This window comes from Trichosporon asahii (genome assembly GCF_000293215.1).
Source record: "Trichosporon asahii var. asahii CBS 2479 unplaced genomic scaffold scaffold00003, whole genome shotgun sequence".
NCBI classification, from domain to species: Eukaryota; Fungi; Basidiomycota; class Tremellomycetes; order Trichosporonales; family Trichosporonaceae; genus Trichosporon; species Trichosporon asahii.
Window position 1 is genome coordinate 780444 of NW_014040921.1, and position 17563 is coordinate 798006.

Here is a 17563-nt window from a genome sequence, read left to right on the forward strand (position 1 = left end):
CGGGTCTGTGGCGTTCAGTCGGTCTGAGGCTCATTATGGATGCCAGATAATCGCATTCGGCCGACAGGATCCCTGTCACGGAGCCAACAACGTCGGCAGCACATACAATCAGTCCGATCCGGAACTCTATTGATACGGCTATCTGGAATCTGAAACGTTTCTCCATTCCTCTTCGCACAACGAAACACGGCGGCTGTCATCGGAGGTCTGCTCAACACCGCAAACAGCCAAGTGAGCACAGCAGCAACACGTATACAATGACCTAATGCATAATGGTTTGGTTTACTCTGCTTGTTTATTGACTACGTGATTTCCTACTACCCTGGGATACTTAGAAGATTGATATAACTTTGATAGAACGATACAACACAGATGCGACCTTGCGGCGATGACACGGGTTGCGTTGGAGCATGCCCGTCTTTGAAAAGAAGATGAAACGTTGGTGGTGTTGGGTGTGGTTGGATATGAAAGCACACAGCACAGCTTGCTGTTGAAACGACACTGCGCACGCCTAGGTGCTCCTTGAACCCCTCAGCATCCCAGTCGGCCGATTACAGCTCGATGCTGACGAGGGCCCACCTGCGCGGGTCCCAATCCCACTCTCCGACGGGCGCGCTGGGGCGCACAGGGGCACCACCGACGTACATGAGAGCGTGGAGGAGATCATCGAGCGGGGCAGGCTCGCGCTCGTCGCGGTCGAGGATGAGCATGAGGTGCTCCGCCTGAAGCGTGTCCGCGAGGTCAAGGAGGGCCGTGAGATTCTCTCTGATGTCGGGAACGCCTCCAGCTGCCTGTTGCGGCACGGGATGGGGACGGTGCGGGTCGTGGGGGCGAAGAACGTCCGAGAAGTGCGGTGCGAGGTGGTCCGCGCGCGGCGCACTCGGCGGCGATGGCGGAAGGTGCACGAAGGCGATACGGCCCTGCGGGCTGTCGCACACAAATCCTTGCAGCGCGTGCGACGGCGGCATCACAATCTCCAGCATGTGCGAGCGGTCGGCGACCGCGCTCGCAGCGGTAGGGAAAACGCTCGCGATAAGCGGCAGGACGGGCTCGCAACGACTCGAGCCGCTCGAAGTGCGCGCCAACGGCTGCTCGACGAACGAGCTCACGGGCGATGGAGGGAGTGTGATAGGTCGCGCCGGGATGCGCACAGCCGTCGGCGGCGAGACGGAACTGGGCGGTGTCGGCGGATCGCAGGTTCGTGCGTGTTGCTGTGCTTGTTGTGCTGTGGCTTTCGGATCAAGCGGGCTCCCCCCGCTTGCCTCAAACCCACTGCCTTTGACCGGTAACCGGCGAGGCGCAAAAGCCCTGGGCAGTACCCAGGGCCTCGTCGGTGTAGAGGTAGGTTGTGCCGCCGGGGCCGCCAGCACGAGCGAGGGCGAGGGCGGACTGCTGGACCGCCGGCGCGGCGCTGAAGAGCCACGCACCCTCGAGGTCGGGGCGGCCCGACGGCTCCGGATTGAAGGACAGGTTGGCGTTGCGCACGTTCATGGGAGCCAGAGCTCGTTGAGCGGAGGTGTAGTGCCCGAGGCGTAGGTTTGTGGTGGTGGAAGACGATGGGACGACGACGAGGTTGAGTGGTCGCTGGCGGCGGCGTACGACGTGCTGCGGCGTGCTTCGGTCACCGCTGATCACGTGAAACCGTTCCCCCTCGCCTCCTGCCCGTTGGCCGTCCTAAGCGGTGCCCCCCGTACGGTGAGAGTTCGAGAACTGACAAGTCGACCGCGGAAGCAGATCACCCCGCACGTGACGGCCGAGGCCAGGCTGGCGTCGGCCGGCACTCTCCTGACGCTGGCGTCATTTGCCACCCAACGCTCCCAAAGGACGGTCCCGCTCACGAGAAACCGACCTTGGGTCTCGGTCAGGTCGAATCTTCACTTCTCCTCATCCCCCACCCTACACCACACAACACCATGTCATCTGCCCTCCCTCCCGACCAGGAGCCGCTGCTCGGTGCTTCAAGCTCGAAGAAGGGTGCCGCTCGCCAGTCCGAGGACCTTGTCATCGGCTCGAGTTCGGCGGCGCGCAATGCGTGGATGGACCAGCCGCCCGACGACGACATTCCCGACGACTTCAAGGTCGGCGTTACCGTTGCCGACTGTGACGAGGCGATCCGCCGCGCTTTCCTCCGCAAGGTGTACGCGATCCTGCTCTGCCAGGTCGGCCTCACTGCCCTCACCGCGGCCGTGCTCATGATCCCGGAGGCCGCAGACTTCATCCACCAGCACTCGTGGATCATCTGGACGGCCATGATCGGCACGTTCGTCTCTCTCGGCCTCACGTACTGGAAGCGTCACTCGTTCCCGGCCAACATGTTCTGTCTCGCTCTGTTCACCCTCTGCGAAAGCATCATGATCGGCTCGGCTGTCTCCTACTACGACACGTTCGTCGTCCTCCAGGCACTCCTCATCACGAGTGGCGTCTTTGTCGGCCTCACCCTCTTCACGTTCCAAACCAAGTACGACTTCTCCTCGTTCGGCCCCTTCCTCTTCGCTGGCCTCTGGGGTCTCATCACAGCCGGATTCGTCGGTTTCTTCCTCCCCTTCAGCCACGGATTCGACATCGCCATCGCGTGTGCTGGCGTCCTCATCTTCTCCGGCTATATTCTCTACGACACGCAACAGATCATGAAGCGTCTCAGCGTTGACGAGGCCATCCTCGGCTCCCTCACCCTCTACCTCGACTTCATCAACCTCTTCCTCTACGTCCTGCGTCTTGTGAGTACACGATAGCTATTCGGTCCTAGGAGGCATCAGCTAACGTCGCAGCTCAACTCGCAGAACGACAACAACTAATCGCTTGCCCTTCAAGCGTCCAGAATTGTCACCGACATTCATTGTATCCATCTGTCTGAATGTAGAAAATGACCTGCAAACTCTCGCTCGACGTCACAAGGGGAGATCATACATGTCTATGAACAATCGAGGCGTGGTTGTCCGATTGCGAGGGTAGTGTACACTTGAGATGCTATTGACCGAAACTAACTACTGATTATCTGAAGGGCTGGGAATTGCCTGCGACTGTCCATCCTGCTGGCTGGGCATGTTCTGTGCGGAGTCCACGACGCGCTGCTTCTTGGTCGCGGGATCTTCGACCGGCTCCGCTTCGGCCGGGCGCTTCTGTTGTTGCCTGTCGGAGTCGATCTCTCGAGCTTGGGAGTACTCAGAGGGAAGATCATTCTCGGGGTGTCCTGTGTGCGCAGGTGCATCTCGTCCATGACGCTCGGGCTCTTCCGGCTCATCAGCAGCCCGACGGGCGCAGCTCTGCGACTCCGATGTCGCAGGTTCCTCCACTCGGCCATTCTGCGGGGTCGAGTCAGAGGGCATGGCACTAGGGCCTCCCTCCTTCTTGTCACGCGAGAGTGGGCGGCTGCCGTCCTCGACTTTGAACCTGCCATCGGGGAGTTCCTTGGCCTCTTCCGAGTCTTCGAACCGCGTAAGACCCTCGACCCACTCAGAGCACTTGGGGACGTTAACCCAGTACGTTTCCTCGTGGCGGTAGCGTGTGAGCAGCACGGCTGAGAGCTCCTTGACGAGATGTTGGACGACGCGTGGGCGCACAAGACGCCAGTAGTAGTCGGCCTTGGCCTGGCGGCGGGGCGGGATCGGGTTCTTGATGTTCTTCTTGGCGACAACGACGTGCGGTGGGAACAGGTCACGGAAAGACTTGCGATCTCTACTCGCAAAGATCTTCGTGGCGAGGCACACGAGAGGGAAGGAGTCCTCCCTTTCGGTTTGCGCGACGAGCTGCGTGTCAGAGCAAAGTCTCCACGACAGATACCTACCTCGACCACATACCACGCGGCATCTTTGAGACCGAAGCTTTCGGCGAGCTGTCACGTCAGCTCACACCACACACTCGCACTCACGGTTTTCTCCTTGCCAAAGGTAAACAAGTTGTTGCGGTAGCGATCAATCGTGTCGTAGATGACGACCTCCTTCTCCTGCATGTCAAATAGAATGGCAAGAGCATCTTCGCCCGGAACAGTCGACACAAAGATAATCTTGCCGTAGAGGTAGCGATTGGGGAGGACCGCTTGAGCCTGCGAGACGTGGGTAATGGAGACGCGCGGAGGAGCGCGCTGGCCTAGGTGCTCGATGTAGATGCTTCGTGCTCTGCGCCAGAAGACTTCGTGGTCCTTTTGAGGAGCCTCTGAGAACACATTGCGAAGGAGGGACTGTAGTTCCGAGGGGGAGATTGTTGCGAGAGGACCGAGTTGAGAAACGGTCGCGGCTTCGGACGAGTCGCGTGTGTTCGCCGCGGGGGGGTTCGATGCTGCCACGCCAGCTACGTTGAGGTACGCCGCAGTAGCCCTCTCCGAGCGGCCAGTATCCCTACTACTGCTTTCGTCGCCGGATCTCGAGCTGCAAGACACGCTCATGTGATTAGCGCCATTGGCGCTCGGTTGAACGAGGTCTTTGCGTTGCGATGATGGAGGATGATGGCCATTCGACGGAGTGTCAGGGAGGCTGACGACAGTGTCATGGTCAGGTGGTGATGGCAGAGGTCCTGCCCTCGAAGTTAGAGTCGACGTTCTAACTCCTACTCCGTTCACAGGAGACACAAAGCTCTGGGGCACAGCCATCGGGGATGAAAAGTGCAGAGACGGCCGCTGTGCAGCTCCAACCCTGTCGGATGCTGATGGGACAAACGCCTCGCGGCGATAGCTGTGGGAAGCTCGCCTGGCTTCGTCCGTCACAGCAGCATATATCTTCGAGCTGCTTTCGTGGAAATCCCGGGCTTGGGACTGCCGGCCCCTATGCTGGATTAATCCCGACAAGTGATCGATCCGGAGAGATGTGGCTTGATGCGAACGATGCAGTTGCTCCGTCAGAGTGTTAATCGCGGCAGCCATCTGCCTCATTTGGGAATGCAGCGCTCCTTGTCCATCGGCGAACGCGTTGACTGCAGCGCTCTGGGATGCCATTGATTCTCCCATTCGGGCAATCTGAGCGGAGAGGCCTTGAAGTAGGTTCGCATTGCTGTTGGCATCTGCCACTGACAGTGGCGTTTCAGACGGAAACGGCTGGAGTGAGCTAATGCCATCCAATACTCCTCACCCCTTTCTTACTGCGCTCCAGAACGCGAACAGTGAGGGGATCAAGACCGAGAATGGGGACCTCGGGGTTGTCCAGCTCGAAGAGTTTGCCCGCCATGACGCATTGAGTGATCCAGCTCGTGACGGCAATCGGGCATTGCCAATGTTCTGGAACATCTGCCTCCACCGGGGTGGCAAGGTCACTACGTTCATCGCTCAAAGGCAGCAGAACGAGATCGGGGACGCTTTCGGTCGGAGGAGTGATAAAGCGGCCTCCAAGAGCCTGCTGTCAGTCTTGACCCGGACATTGAGTGCTCACCTTTACTCCTGAATGCCACTTGGAGAGTGATTTCGGGTACCATTGCGATGGGATGATACCGAAGGTGAGACCGAGGAAGACTAAAGGCAGCTCATCGTCCGCCTCCTCGCCCTGCTCAGTCACCACGGGAGATGGAAGCACGTTCTGGGGTGGCTGATCGAACGTGACCGATGCATGAGGTCTGCCAGAGCTGACCCCGTCACCGATTTCGATCGGGCGGCGAGAGAGTGTGGAGGTCGAGCCGGGGACAATTGAGATGTGGCCATTGGATTTGTTGACACTAAGCCTAGGGTTCTCACTGGGCACCTCGTCGCTGTTAGAGTCGATGATGTCCATGTCGCTGTCGTAACCGGCCACTGGGAAGAATGGAGGTGCCTTCGACGCGACCCGTGACGAGGAAGGACCAGTGGAGGACTCGCCGTTGCGTTCCTGGCCGAGTTCTCTCCACCGATTGAGCAGCATGCTGTTGCAGCAACTGTCGTTGTTGTGGTTGCCACTTGTTACAGCTTTGACGGGAACTGGGACTGGTGACCAGCTATCGAGTACTGTTGGCCGTTGGAAGCGTGTGATGTGGGGTGAAGGAAAGTTCATTACGATGTAGCAGAGCGTTCATACGCAACGGGTGAAACCACAATGACCGTGTTGTGAAATAGCAGGTGGGGAATAGCCAAAAGGGCGGAGGGGCGTAAGCGATCCAGTGGTGTTTGTGTGCAGAGGAAGCGTGGCCTGGACGACTATGAGAGCCCCCAAGACACCTAAAGGTAGCAACGTCGAGTAAAGAGAGAGACTCCACGAACAATTGTTTGATGTCTAGATCTAGACAAGGGTCCGATGCGATGCACAGGGCTTGAGGGCACAGTTGCCGATGTCGCCAGGCGGAGGCATGGTCGCTGGGTGGCGAGGACAGCGGCTTAGGCCATGGCGATCCGACGACTGGCAGAAAAGGGGTGTCGAAGGATTGGGGGCAGGGTCGAGCCTTCTGCGCAGAGCACGGACCGTTCTCGACGTCTGTCTCTTTGTTGGTGCGGACGGGCTTGGAGGTCGGCGCGCTCGAATTGCGCGCGAATGTAAGGGTGAACGTATATATGGAGTCACAGTATGGTACGTGCGGAAAACAATGTCGGCGGGTTATATAAATACACTCCCCTGCCTTTATCGAGATTTTATCGACGCACAGATGGAATCTTTCTCCGCACCCTAGCTTCGTCAGGCCCCGGCGACGCTGACCCCTCTGTCTCGCCGTCGCTCTGTCTTTGGGCGCAACAATCTACGGCTTCGGGTTCTCCATCCTGCCCCGGGCAAGGCGACGAGCGTATCAGCCGGACATTCCGGGAGATGATTGATGTCTCTTTGTTCGGACTTCACCGACGGGTGACTCTGAGGAAGGCAGAAGAAGAAAGGGCGACCGCCTCCTCAGCGTCGCATTCCAGCCTCGACAGCAATGCGTGCTTCGCTGATATCCGCCGTCCGTGCCTTGGGTACCAGTGCAGTGGTGGACTACGAACAGAAAAGACGGCAGCGATCGTCATCGCACAGTGCCGATCGGCTTCGGAGCTCGGTCCTGTAGAACCTGAATTCCGCTATCAGACGTGCGGAAAAGGGATGGCCTCTCAGTCAGATCAAGTCTCCGCGGAGTGTCGGATGTAGGATTTGCGGCCGTCCCCTATCGGTGCCTTGTCCGTCTGCCGACCGCATGCAGGGCGGTAACGGAGCCCGACGGCCCTAGAGATGTTCACGCCGGCTGTTGAACTGTTGATTGACGATCACGGCACATGGCCAGGCCATCCTTATCTTAGACTTGTCGCCAGACCGGGCCTTCCGAACAGCGACGGGGAAGCCGGAGCTGAAGTTGGGCATGTGGACATATGCACATTACATGAGCGGCTATCCGAAAATACGGTACCAATACGGACGAGACTTGAGCTTCTTGATGGGCTGAGGGGATTCTTCTGACTCTGATGCTCGCTTCTTCGAAGGCTGAGACGGGAAGAGAATGCGTCGAATGCCGCTCAATGTTCTCTCAGCGCGGTCCACTGATGAGGTTGACGAGGTTTGGTAGCAGCTCTCTGTTTGAGCGAAGAAAGCGGAGATGTCGGCAGTCAGAGCCACACTCTTGTCCTCCAGTGACGTCGGGCTCGGGTCGGCAGAAGTTGGAGCCCGGGGCATCCTGTTCTCGCACGTTTTGGAGAGGCGAGAGCACCCGGCTGTTTCTGGGGTCGGCGGCAGCAGGGAAAGCTGATCAAGAGAGTCAATGTCGTTCTTGACATTAGTCGAGGAAGGTTTTTTGACGGCGTATCGACCAAAGTTATCGGTATCGGTTGCCTGAATTTGCCGTTCAAGCTCCACCCTGAGAAACCCTTTCAGGTTTTCTGTTATCTCCTCCGCCAGAGCCGCTGACGAAGTCCTCCTTTTATCAAGCTCCACTTGCTGGAGCTGGAGCTGTTCATGCAAAGCGGCGACCTCCGCTGCGTGCCTCTCTCGTAACCGCATCATTTCCTCCATCAGGTTTGCTGCCGAGTGCCTGTAACCCAACGCGGTCGTCGAGGTCGTGACCGCAGGACCAGACGGCATCATGATCGACGGATCCAACCCTAGCAGTATAGGCCGCTCATAGCCGATCCGTCGCCAAAGCTGATGACAGGACACGATCCAGGGAGTGACGACAAACTTGAGATTGTTCCAGCCGGCTGGAAGCGGGGTTATGAGCGAACCGCCCGGTGTGCGCTGCTCGTATATGAGCGGCAGCAACAAAAGTTCCGGCGGAGGTTGGACGCGCGCACCGGGCCTTCGCACCTTGCCCCCACCGAGCTGCGAGTCAGTACAACGTCGAGACTCTACGAGCAGAAACCCGACACTCACTACAATCATGCGTTGAGCCTCCATCAAGATTTCTGGTTCCCACTGGTCGGGCAAAACACCAAACACCAATCCCGTGAACGGTCCGTCCCCGTGGTTCGCCGGAGGGGGACTGGACGAGGTCGGTGGGGTGCGGTAGGGAGAAGTTGCTGTGCAGCGTTGCGGAGACGGAGTTGGAGGGTCGGGGAGGAGCGCACTGCCATGTCTGGAGGAGCCTGCAATAGCTATGGGCGAGCTTGAAGACCCAGTGGATTCACTTGCAGAGTCGTCAGGGCCCGAGTCGTTCTCCGACCCGGTCCTCACCGACATGTTGAGGTCGTTGGCTAGAAGGGTTGACGAATAGTGTTTAATCATCAGCAAAGAAGAGAGATAGAGAAGACATTATTATCATCGTGTGTGTGTCTTCCTCCTCACAAGGATGTGTCACCTCCCAAAGCGTGGAGACGTTGCGCCCCTCGGCTCCCACTTCGATCTCGCCACCTTGCCACTCGACTCCGCACTTCTAGTAGTGTGCATGGTGGCAACGGGTGGAGGCACCTGGAGGTGAATGAGGTATTGGGGAGGAGTGGGTTTACGTAAAGGAAAAGCACGTGGAATGGTCGTTGAACCGCCACATTCGCCATAATCCAAATTCGCATATTCCCGTCAAACCTCCGATCACTGTGCGTCGAACTCGCCTGCCTGGAGTTTTGGTGAACAAGTCGTGCGCTTGAGCTTGTCGTCCATCAACCGTCAAATAATCATCAAAAATGGTACGTCGTCGCGGCGAGGAGGACAACATCGACGAGATCGTGTGAAACGAGTTGCTGACGCTCCGCAGGGTAAGGTCTGTACTTGAAGTTTGGTCTCGGAACCACGTCCAAAGGGATATGTAGCTGACGGAAGGTCCTTTTGACCTGGTCTGGCTCCCGTCTTTATACAGGGTACTCCCTCTTTGTGAGTAGTCGCAACTATTTCAGCGAGAAGAGCCCAGGCTGACTCTCTACAGCGGTAAGCGTCACACCAAGTCGCACACCCTCTGCCGTCGTTGCGGCAACCGCTCGTTCCACAAGCAGAAGCACAGTAAGTCTCAGCAAAGACCAGGGCCGAGAGTCGAGGAAGGGCACGAAGGATACGGACGCCGATTATGCGGACTCGGGCGCGATGGGAAGGCATGGGATAGCGAGAATAGCCCCACAAGCGGACTCGATGGAAGGGCAACGGGACCGACACGTCTGCCGCCGATGTTTCGGCTGCAAGTTTTTTGTCGACAGCGGCTCGCGCATTCGTCTCATGTCGACACTAGCCCTTCACGTTGCAGCATTGCCTCGAGATGAGCTGTCTCGATCGCCGCCTGCTCGCATGCGCGTCGTTGTCCCGGGGAATCCGTTCCGAGCTCGTTTTATGTCCGCGGTCATGTGTCCTCCGATGCTCTCGGCTCTAGTCACGAACAACCCGGATCTAGACTAACCCTCAGCCTGTGCTCAGTGCGGTTACCCTGCTGCCAAGCTCCGTTCGTTCAACTGGGGCCTCAAGGCCAAGCGCAGAAAGACCACCGGCACCGGCCGTGCCGCCCACCTCAAGTCGGTCAACCGTCGCTTCAAGAACGGCTTCCGTGAGGGCCAGTCTGCTCCCAAGAAGGCTGCCCCCACCGCCTCTGCCTAAATTCGTCGTTGATTTATGATGGTGTGATAGGGCTGCAGGCTTGCAGATGTATTTTTCATCAGCACAATTATAGACATTACTTTTCTCGCTGCAGCTGCATTTGCGCTCCATTCGTGCTACCTACTGATCGTACGCGTTCTTGTGCCCTCCAGTCCGTAACGTACAGCGGCTGCACCGGCGCGTATTTGCCACCAAAGAATGCGAAAAACTGCGGGCAGAGAGCAAACTGTGAAGACTTTGCCATCCCTTCGATCAGGCACACGTCGCGCTGAGGCTCTACTAAGGCCTAGTCTGCCTGCGCTCGTGGGCGACCGATAGCTGCCATAGACCGGCACGGTGACACAAGACACTACTGCAGCTGCTTCAATATGTACAGGGGGTGGGTCACAGATGCATACCCTAGAGAGAGAAAAACTACCAAAGAGCACCCAACGCTTACTGCTGGTACTCGGCGATCTTCTTCTCGATGTTGGCGCGGCGCTCCTCGCGGGTGAGGGCCTTGGCCTTGTACTTCTTGGACTCCTCGACCCACTTGGAGTCCTTCTGGGTGGGCTTGAAGGCGGGGTCCTCGCGGATCTTCTCGTAGGCGTCGCGGTACATGTCCTCGATGTCCTCAGAGCCAACCTCGTCGGCGAGGTAGGTGGCGAACTGCTTCTTGAAGCGCTCGTCGTCCTCCTCCTCGAGCTCCTCCATGTACTCGGCGACGTGGCCACCGTAGATGTACTTCTGGAGAACCTCGGCGTCGAGGGTCTTGGTCTCGGGGTCGAAGCCGGGGAAGCGCTTCTCGTTGTGGGGAACGTAGAGACCACCGTCGGAGGCACCCTTCATGGCACCGAAGACACGGTTACCGGTCGAGGTGCGGCGGAGACCGACGTCAAGGAAGACCTTGAAGGGGCGGGGCTCGTCCTCGCCGAGCTCCTCAACGAGCTCGAGCTCGCCAGAGGGCTCGGTGAAGCCCTCGTACTTGTCAGCGAGGCCGACCTTGGTGAGGGCACGGCGGGCGACAAGGAGACCAGTGGCGTAGGCAGCGGTCCAGTTGGTAAGACCGTGCTTGATGCCGTAGCGGGGAAGCTCCTTCGACGAAGCCTGGACGAGAACAACGTCACCCTGGAGCTTGGCGTAGGTAACCTGGCAGATAACCTGGCGGTTGGTGATACTGTGGCAGTCAGAATTGGGGTTCATCCAAAATTGTCGCTGGCGGAAGGCACAGGGTCGGACGACTCTTCGCCCAACTTCCTCCGACCAAATCGACTCCTCCGCGTCCGCCAACGCTGCAGAGAGCGCTCCGAAGCGCTGCGGCGCGGAGATCTTCGTACTAACCGAACAACAAGGCGGTACTTGGGCGAGGCGAACTTGTTCTTGGCCTGGGTGGTCAGGGCACGGCGCGCCTGGTAGTCGGTCTTGCCCTCGCGACGACGACGGGGCTTAACCTGGTAGCGAGAGAAGTACGCGGACGACTTGACAAATGGATTAGCGTGTTTCTGGCGGGGTTTCTTACCAGTCTTGCTGAACGGCATTTTGGATCTGGTCTCCTTGTTGAGGGTTGGAGAGTTGAAAGTTCGTAGAGCACTTTCGAGGAGCAGCAGCCGGCAGCCAGCCAGCCAGCCGCGCCATAACGGAAGCAAAGGCCAGGCACCGCGGCGATCAGAAATTTGGGCGTATTTTGCATTATGCCGCAGTTCTCCGAGAATTAAGCAACCTTTGTGGCGATCTCTCGTCGTTTGCACGTGTAGAAGAGAGATAACCACGTGCCTGGAAGGACGAGCTTGGGTTGGGAAGATGGTCTGATGGAACTTGTAGATTGTCATCGACTTCTACTGAACTCGAATGTTTCTTGGGGACAGCCCAAAGCTCGCGCCAGGCATTGCCAGGGAGCTTCATTGGTTCTTGTCCCACCGTCACTTACTGTCTACGCATCCTCGAGAAGATCAACCCGGAATATCACCGCTCCAATAAATGTAGCCCGAGATTGGTGCTGGTGACAATAATCGCATCTTCACGGCTAATTCAATGTCACTGAGATATTGTCCGAGACGGCCAATCCGAGTCATTACACGAAGCGCGCAGGTCGACGAACTATGGGCTGCAACGACTAGCGCCCTTGTGTGGCTACACCCTGCTGCTCATCGAAACCTGCTTCTTGGCGCCTTAGCCTCCACCGTGAAGATGGCAAAGTCAGTTTGCGTGCTGTCTTTCAACATCAAAAGAGCGTCCCGCAAGCTCGTTTACCTCACTTACATTTCCTCCACAGGTCCAACAAAGTTATACAAACTTCAGCACTGGCGAAGAGCTCGCTTGAGCAAAAGTGCCGCCTCAGGATGGAACGAAGAGGTGATTCCTGTGCTTCGCGAACTCGTCCTGTCGGGCTCCGCGAGGTCGATGCCAGCAATACGGCTCATCGCGCTGCTTGAGCCGCATGCATACAATCATCACAGGCCCCAACCGTACCCTAAGTCCTCGCCTGCAGCTCTGATCCCTGTGGGATCGCGTTATCGATGAGCATTGTAGTGCCGAAGCTTTGGCCAAGCCGGAAGCCGCCTCCTCAAAGATGACCGAGGCCTATGATAGAGGGGACGTGTGTCCAATTTCGTGTTGCAGAGTGAACAATCACAAGTTAATCCGCGCGCTCCGCCTAAATCAAGCGTAGCTCCCTGATGTTCTACCAGAAGGAAGTGTATCTGCAGAGCGATAGTGGTGGTGACCATAGGTCCGCCGTCGGCCTGTCAGCGCTGCTGCATGCTGGGGTCTCCGGGACTAAGGCGAGCAGCAACGACATGACGTCAAAACTCTTGGCACCTCCACTATCTCTCATCATCGTTCGTCAGCTGATGGCACATGTGCCCCGCATGCCCCGCACTGCTGAGTCTGCGGATAAAGCCCTGGAGTTGACGGCCAGCTCTCGGGCTACTATCCCAACGGCGCATGACCAGTCCAAGCAGTCGTCAGCCTGCAGAACGTCGCTTCGGCGTGCGCGAGCACCGCCTCACTCTCACGTCTGTTCCGAGCTTCGTAGCGACCTTACGTGACCCTCCGAACCCATGGGCATCCGTGGTTTTGAGCATCCGTTCCTGCGGGTCTCATTCCCAGAGTACCGGGGACCAGGGAGACAGGAAACGCAATCAGTGGAAAGACTGCGCAACGACCCCTGCGCAGTCGCGGAACGTGCGATGACTTCTGAGACCGCTTCCCGTGGATGCATTCGTGCATCTCCCTGCATCTCCAGCAGACAGGAGGAGGCCGAGGAGGGGACATCCTGCAACTTACAAGGTTCGATCGCGGCATGCGAGGATGTGGGGTCGTGGGAGAATGTGGGAGGATGCGAGGGCAGCCGACGATGAAGCCTTATATCTGGAGCTTGGCATTCAGACATGGGAAGGCACTCTGGGACCCCGGAGCGCGACGCGCTTGATTCGCGGTCATGCGTTTCACGCCGCCCTCTGCCCCTCCGCTCCGGCGCTCAAGGTGGGACCGAGCATCCGTCCCGTCCTCTGTCCGTTCACACAGGCACGTCGCCGTCTGCACGACGGACTGAAGCTTGAAGCTTCCCGTCCGGATCCGAGGCCATCTCCGTCACCTTGTTTGTGCCATCTGGAGAAACATATAAGCTGGTTGCATAGCCACACCAGATCCGCAGCACACCTCAACGATGGTATCTACAGCAATGCTCAAACTTCCCCTCTTCCTCCTTGCCGGCTTCGCATGCGCTGAGTCGCTCGAGCCCGCCCCTGAGTCCGGCACACTGGCTCCGCCGCCCGAGCCGACCAGCTTCGTTCCGGGCAAACCTGCCCACGAGCCGGTGTCGCAGCGGTGGCACTTCCTGACTCCGACGGTCGACTACGTCGAACTGAGGAACCGGGACTGGGAGACTTCGAACCTCGCTGCCAACTCGCCGTACTACTCCGCTGCTCTTTTCCGCTTCATCGGCACCGGCATCAACATCACCGGGAACAGCAACTCAGGCATCGACAAGCTGAGCCTACTCGTGAACAACACTGATCCCGAGGTGTTTGGAGCCAAGGGAGAGAAGATCCAGCTGGAGAACGGCCGCATTGCGGGCGTGATCACCGGCCTCAAGTACGGCTGGTGGGAGCTTGGATACCGAGGAAACAACGGCACCACCTTCTACCACGCGACTGCAATCGGGCAGCCCGGAGTCAGTCGTGGCAAGTCGAGGGAGATCACCAAGGCGCCTCACGTCCAGTTCGAGGGCCAGTGGGAGAACGGCCGCACCAACTCGACGGGTTCCTCCGTCACATTCTGTCCTCCCATCCGCACCGGTCTCCTTGAGATCACGGCCAACCAGCCCCCCGTGCCCTTCGGCGCCTTCCGTGTTACCATCGACCCTCATCCCAGTGTTGGACCCTCCATGCAGGACTACTTCCCGCATCTGCAGCCCACGGACATCCAATTCACGATCGCTCACGGAAACGTCCCCATCTACTCGACTGTACTTGACCCTATGACTCGATCTTGCGTCAAGATCGAGTACATCGGCGACGGCACCAAGCCCTTCGTTGCACACAACGTCGCTTACCACACGTGAGTAACGCCGCCAGTGATGTGCACTGACAAGACAGGAGCTTCCTGCGCTAGTTCAAACCAGAGGAAGTGTCCGCAAAGAGGATGAAGTTTACCTGTAACAGCTGAGGTGTCTATAGTCAGAGCACTGTGTAGTGTGTTGCATGAGAGCATGCAGGGAGTGCGTCTCGTCATGATTGTGGGCGCCTTCGTGAAGAAGAGCTTCGCCTCGAACGGCAGAACGCCATAACAGCGCGTCCGGCCTCTGAATGCGGCACTAGGGACAACTGCGGGAGGGCGAGCGGGACATCAGTAGTGCTGAGATAGGTGAACGCAGAAAGCGCAGAGATAAAGGGGGTGATGAGTTCCGCCTAGATTATTTCAAAACAATGAACGCAGAATTCGAGCCAAAGCGCGTTAATCGAGGTTGTCATCTGCTGCGCCGTGATTTGTTCCGTCGCGAAAAATGTGGACAAGCGCTGAGCGGCATGCGAAGTTCTTCCAGGTTGATCGACCCCGGGGTATACCGTAACACCCCGAATCCCTTGCCCCCTTACACTGATGGATTCTCGGTAAACGTCAGATTGTGAGGGCAACGAGCGTCGTCTTTTGCGGTGTTGAGCGGAACTTCGAAACTGAGAAGCCGTGAAGGATCAGCATCTGAGGGTTGTCTGAACACTTTCTCGCGGGTGGAAGGTGGAGGGAGCGGTCTCTGTGACGCCGGGTGGCAACCACACGTGACCGGAAGAACACCATGGGAAGACTCCCTCCCGTGCCTGGGCAGAGATATTTTGTTGTGAAGATATGACGGCGGTCGCCAGGTCTCTGAAGCTCTGACTGCATTCCCAGCGACAATGTGAGTAGCTAAGTTTCGGGCGGTAGAGCTGATACCAGGTCACGACTCATCTTCCAAAACTTGCCGCCGAACATCTCGCCCGAGGCGTTCAAGTCCAAGCTCACCGAGCCGAAGACACTCCAGTCCGTGGTCGTCACCGACACCAAGGTCGTTGCCAAGCGCCGCTTCGCCTTTGTCGGCTTCCGGACGGATGAAGATGCCGCCAAGGTCAAGGAGTGGTTCAACGGCAGCTTTGTCTTTGGCGGAGGCAAGGTCAAGGTCGAGTTTGTTAGCGAGGAGCCGCTCGCCCCGAAAGCCAAGCGACAGAAGACCGACAAGCACGACAAGAAGGCGGAGGATGTCACCACGGAGGAAGCCGGCCCTTCAAAGCAGTACAAGGAGTTCATGGACGTCATGAAGGGTACCGACGGCGCTACGGCTGAGAGCAGTACTACCGCTCAGGCCAAGGCTAGCAAGAAGGGCAAAGAGAAGGCGACGCCTGAGCCCGAGGTGATCCCTGCCGATGATGAAGACGACGACGATGCCGCGTGGCTGGCCAAGAGGAAGGCTGCCCTCGACGGAGATGAGGATGTGAGTTTATGTTGCGTTAACGCTAACTGACATCAGGAATCCGACGAGCCCAATGTTGACCCCGAGGACGCGATGATTCTGAGCACTGGACGATTATTCGTTCGTAACCTCGCTTTCGTTGCCACTGCAGACGACATCAAAGCGCACTTCGAGAAGTTCGGACCCATTGTCGACGTTCACATGCCCGTCTCTCACTCCACCGGCGAGCCGCTCGGTACGGCGTTTGTGCTGTTCCGCGATCCGAACAACGCTCTGTCTGCTCGCCAGTCGCTCGACAAGACGACGTTCCAGGGACGTTTGCTCCACGTTCTTCCAGGACGAGCACGACCAGGCCAAGAGAACGCTTCCGGAGTGGCGGGTATTATCGACGGCAAAGTTCTCGGCAAGGCGACCGAGGCGCGAGGAGAGGTCAAGCAGCGGCAAGACGAGAAGCGCAAGGCGGACAGCGCTCGAGGCGTGAACTGGGCGACGCTTTACATGAATGCGGACGCTGTTGCCGCTTCCGTCGCCAAGCGGATGGGTGTCTCCAAGTCGGAGCTGCTCGACGGATCGGACGATATGAGCCCGGCTGTCAAGCTCGCGCTCGCCGAGACGCAGGTTATCGCGGAGACCAAGGCGCACTTTGAGAACGAGGGCATCGTCCTCGACTCGCTGCAGCCGCGTGTCCCCCGCTCTCAGACCACGATCCTCGTCAAGAACATCCCCTTCGGCACTACGATCACGCAGCTCCAGGACCTGTTTGCTCCGCATGGTGACCTCAAGCGCGTCCTCCTCCCGCCGGCTGGCACCATCGGCGTCGTCGAGTTTGTGAACAACATGGACGCCGGACGTGCGTTCAAGGCACTCGCCTACCGCCGCCTCGGAAACTCGGTGCTCTACCTCGAGAAGGGTCCCGTCGGCATGTTCAAGGACCCGAACGCGATCTCGACCCCGGCAGCCAAGGCGGCTGAGGAGCGTGCCAAGCTCACGGAGAAGGTTGCCGAGGCCGAGGCGACGCTGCGCGACAAGCCGGACGAGTCGGACGAGGCTGGTGCCACGCTCTTCCTCAAGAATCTGGCTTGGGCCACTACCAACGAGACGCTTGCGTCTGTGCTCTCCTCGCTGCCTGGCTACTCGTTCTCGCGCGTGCAGACCAAGCCGGACCCGAAACGCCCCGGTGCGCGCTTGTCGATGGGTTACGGTTTCGTCGGCTTCAAGACGAAGAAGGAGGCGCAGGCGGCGCTCGCGGGTCTGGAGGGCTTCAAGATCGACGGACACGCGATCGAGGCCAAGTTTGCCCAGCGTGGCCAGGACGAGGTGGAGAAGAAGCACAAGACCAAGTCGGAGGAGGGAAAGACGAAGGGCACCAAGCTTCTCGTCAAGAACTTGCCCTTCGAGGCGACCAAGAAGGATGTGCGCGCCCTCTTCAGCGCATACGGCACGCTGAAGAGCCTGCGTGTGCCGCGCAAGTCGACCATGTCCGCCACCGGCGCCCAGTCTACTCGTGGTTTCGCCTTCCTCGAGTTCACGACGCATGCCGAGGCGCAGCGTGCGATGGACGCACTCAAGCACACGCATTTGCTCGGCCGCCACCTCGTCACGGAGTGGGCCAAGGACGAGGACAGCGTCGATGTCGACGCGCTCCGCGAGAAGGTGTCGCGCGACAGCAAGAAGGGCGAGCTTGGCGGACGCAAGCGCAAGCTCGACCTCACGGGCCGGGGGGGCATCGACGAGAACGACGGTCTGGATCTGTAGGACTATGTATGCATTTATTTTGTCTTCA

General features: G+C 58.5%; 7 protein-coding genes across 7 annotated transcripts; 3 read left to right on the forward strand and 4 right to left on the reverse strand.

Moving 5' to 3' along the window:
* Positions 1 to 551: 551 nt before the first annotated feature.
* Positions 552 to 1491, reverse strand: A1Q1_02734 (uncharacterized protein; the record flags this gene model as incomplete). The annotated part of the gene is made up of 2 exons (XM_014328646.1): positions 552 to 1173; positions 1274 to 1491. 2 exons carry the CDS (start codon positions 1489 to 1491, stop codon positions 552 to 554), a joined length of 840 nt encoding a protein of 279 aa, XP_014184121.1.
* A 422-nt stretch (positions 1492 to 1913) lies between these two features.
* Positions 1914 to 2795, forward strand: A1Q1_02735 (vacuole protein; the record flags this gene model as incomplete). The annotated part of the gene is made up of 2 exons (XM_014328647.1): positions 1914 to 2717; positions 2769 to 2795. 2 exons carry the CDS (start codon positions 1914 to 1916, stop codon positions 2793 to 2795), a joined length of 831 nt encoding a protein of 276 aa, XP_014184122.1.
* Positions 2796 to 2984: 189 nt separating this feature from the next.
* A1Q1_02736 (uncharacterized protein) lies at positions 2985 to 5819 on the reverse strand (the record flags this gene model as incomplete). Its single annotated transcript, XM_014328648.1, has 5 exons — positions 2985 to 3746; positions 3798 to 3821; positions 3869 to 4998; positions 5072 to 5321; positions 5364 to 5819. The coding sequence occupies 5 exons, from the start codon at positions 5817 to 5819 to the stop codon at positions 2985 to 2987; spliced, it is 2622 nt and encodes an 873-aa protein (XP_014184123.1).
* Positions 5820 to 7241: 1422 nt separating this feature from the next.
* A1Q1_02737 (uncharacterized protein) lies at positions 7242 to 8522 on the reverse strand (the record flags this gene model as incomplete). Its single annotated transcript, XM_014328649.1, has 2 exons — positions 7242 to 8165; positions 8217 to 8522. 2 exons carry the CDS (start codon positions 8520 to 8522, stop codon positions 7242 to 7244), a joined length of 1230 nt encoding a protein of 409 aa, XP_014184124.1.
* A 440-nt stretch (positions 8523 to 8962) lies between these two features.
* Positions 8963 to 9857, forward strand: A1Q1_02738 (protein component of the large (60S) ribosomal subunit, Rpl37ap; the record flags this gene model as incomplete). The annotated part of the gene is made up of 5 exons (XM_014328650.1): positions 8963 to 8965; positions 9034 to 9039; positions 9136 to 9149; positions 9202 to 9275; positions 9670 to 9857. The coding sequence occupies 5 exons, from the start codon at positions 8963 to 8965 to the stop codon at positions 9855 to 9857; spliced, it is 285 nt and encodes a 94-aa protein (XP_014184125.1).
* Positions 9858 to 10292: 435 nt separating this feature from the next.
* A1Q1_02739 (60S ribosomal protein l5-b) lies at positions 10293 to 11374 on the reverse strand (the record flags this gene model as incomplete). The annotated part of the gene is made up of 2 exons (XM_014328651.1): positions 10293 to 11013; positions 11178 to 11374. The coding sequence occupies 2 exons, from the start codon at positions 11372 to 11374 to the stop codon at positions 10293 to 10295; spliced, it is 918 nt and encodes a 305-aa protein (XP_014184126.1).
* A 2129-nt stretch (positions 11375 to 13503) lies between these two features.
* Positions 13504 to 17535, forward strand: A1Q1_02740 (rRNA primary transcript binding protein; the record flags this gene model as incomplete). Its single annotated transcript, XM_014328652.1, has 3 exons — positions 13504 to 14396; positions 15258 to 15801; positions 15850 to 17535. The coding sequence occupies 3 exons, from the start codon at positions 13504 to 13506 to the stop codon at positions 17533 to 17535; spliced, it is 3123 nt and encodes a 1040-aa protein (XP_014184127.1).
* Positions 17536 to 17563: the final 28 nt, after the last annotated feature.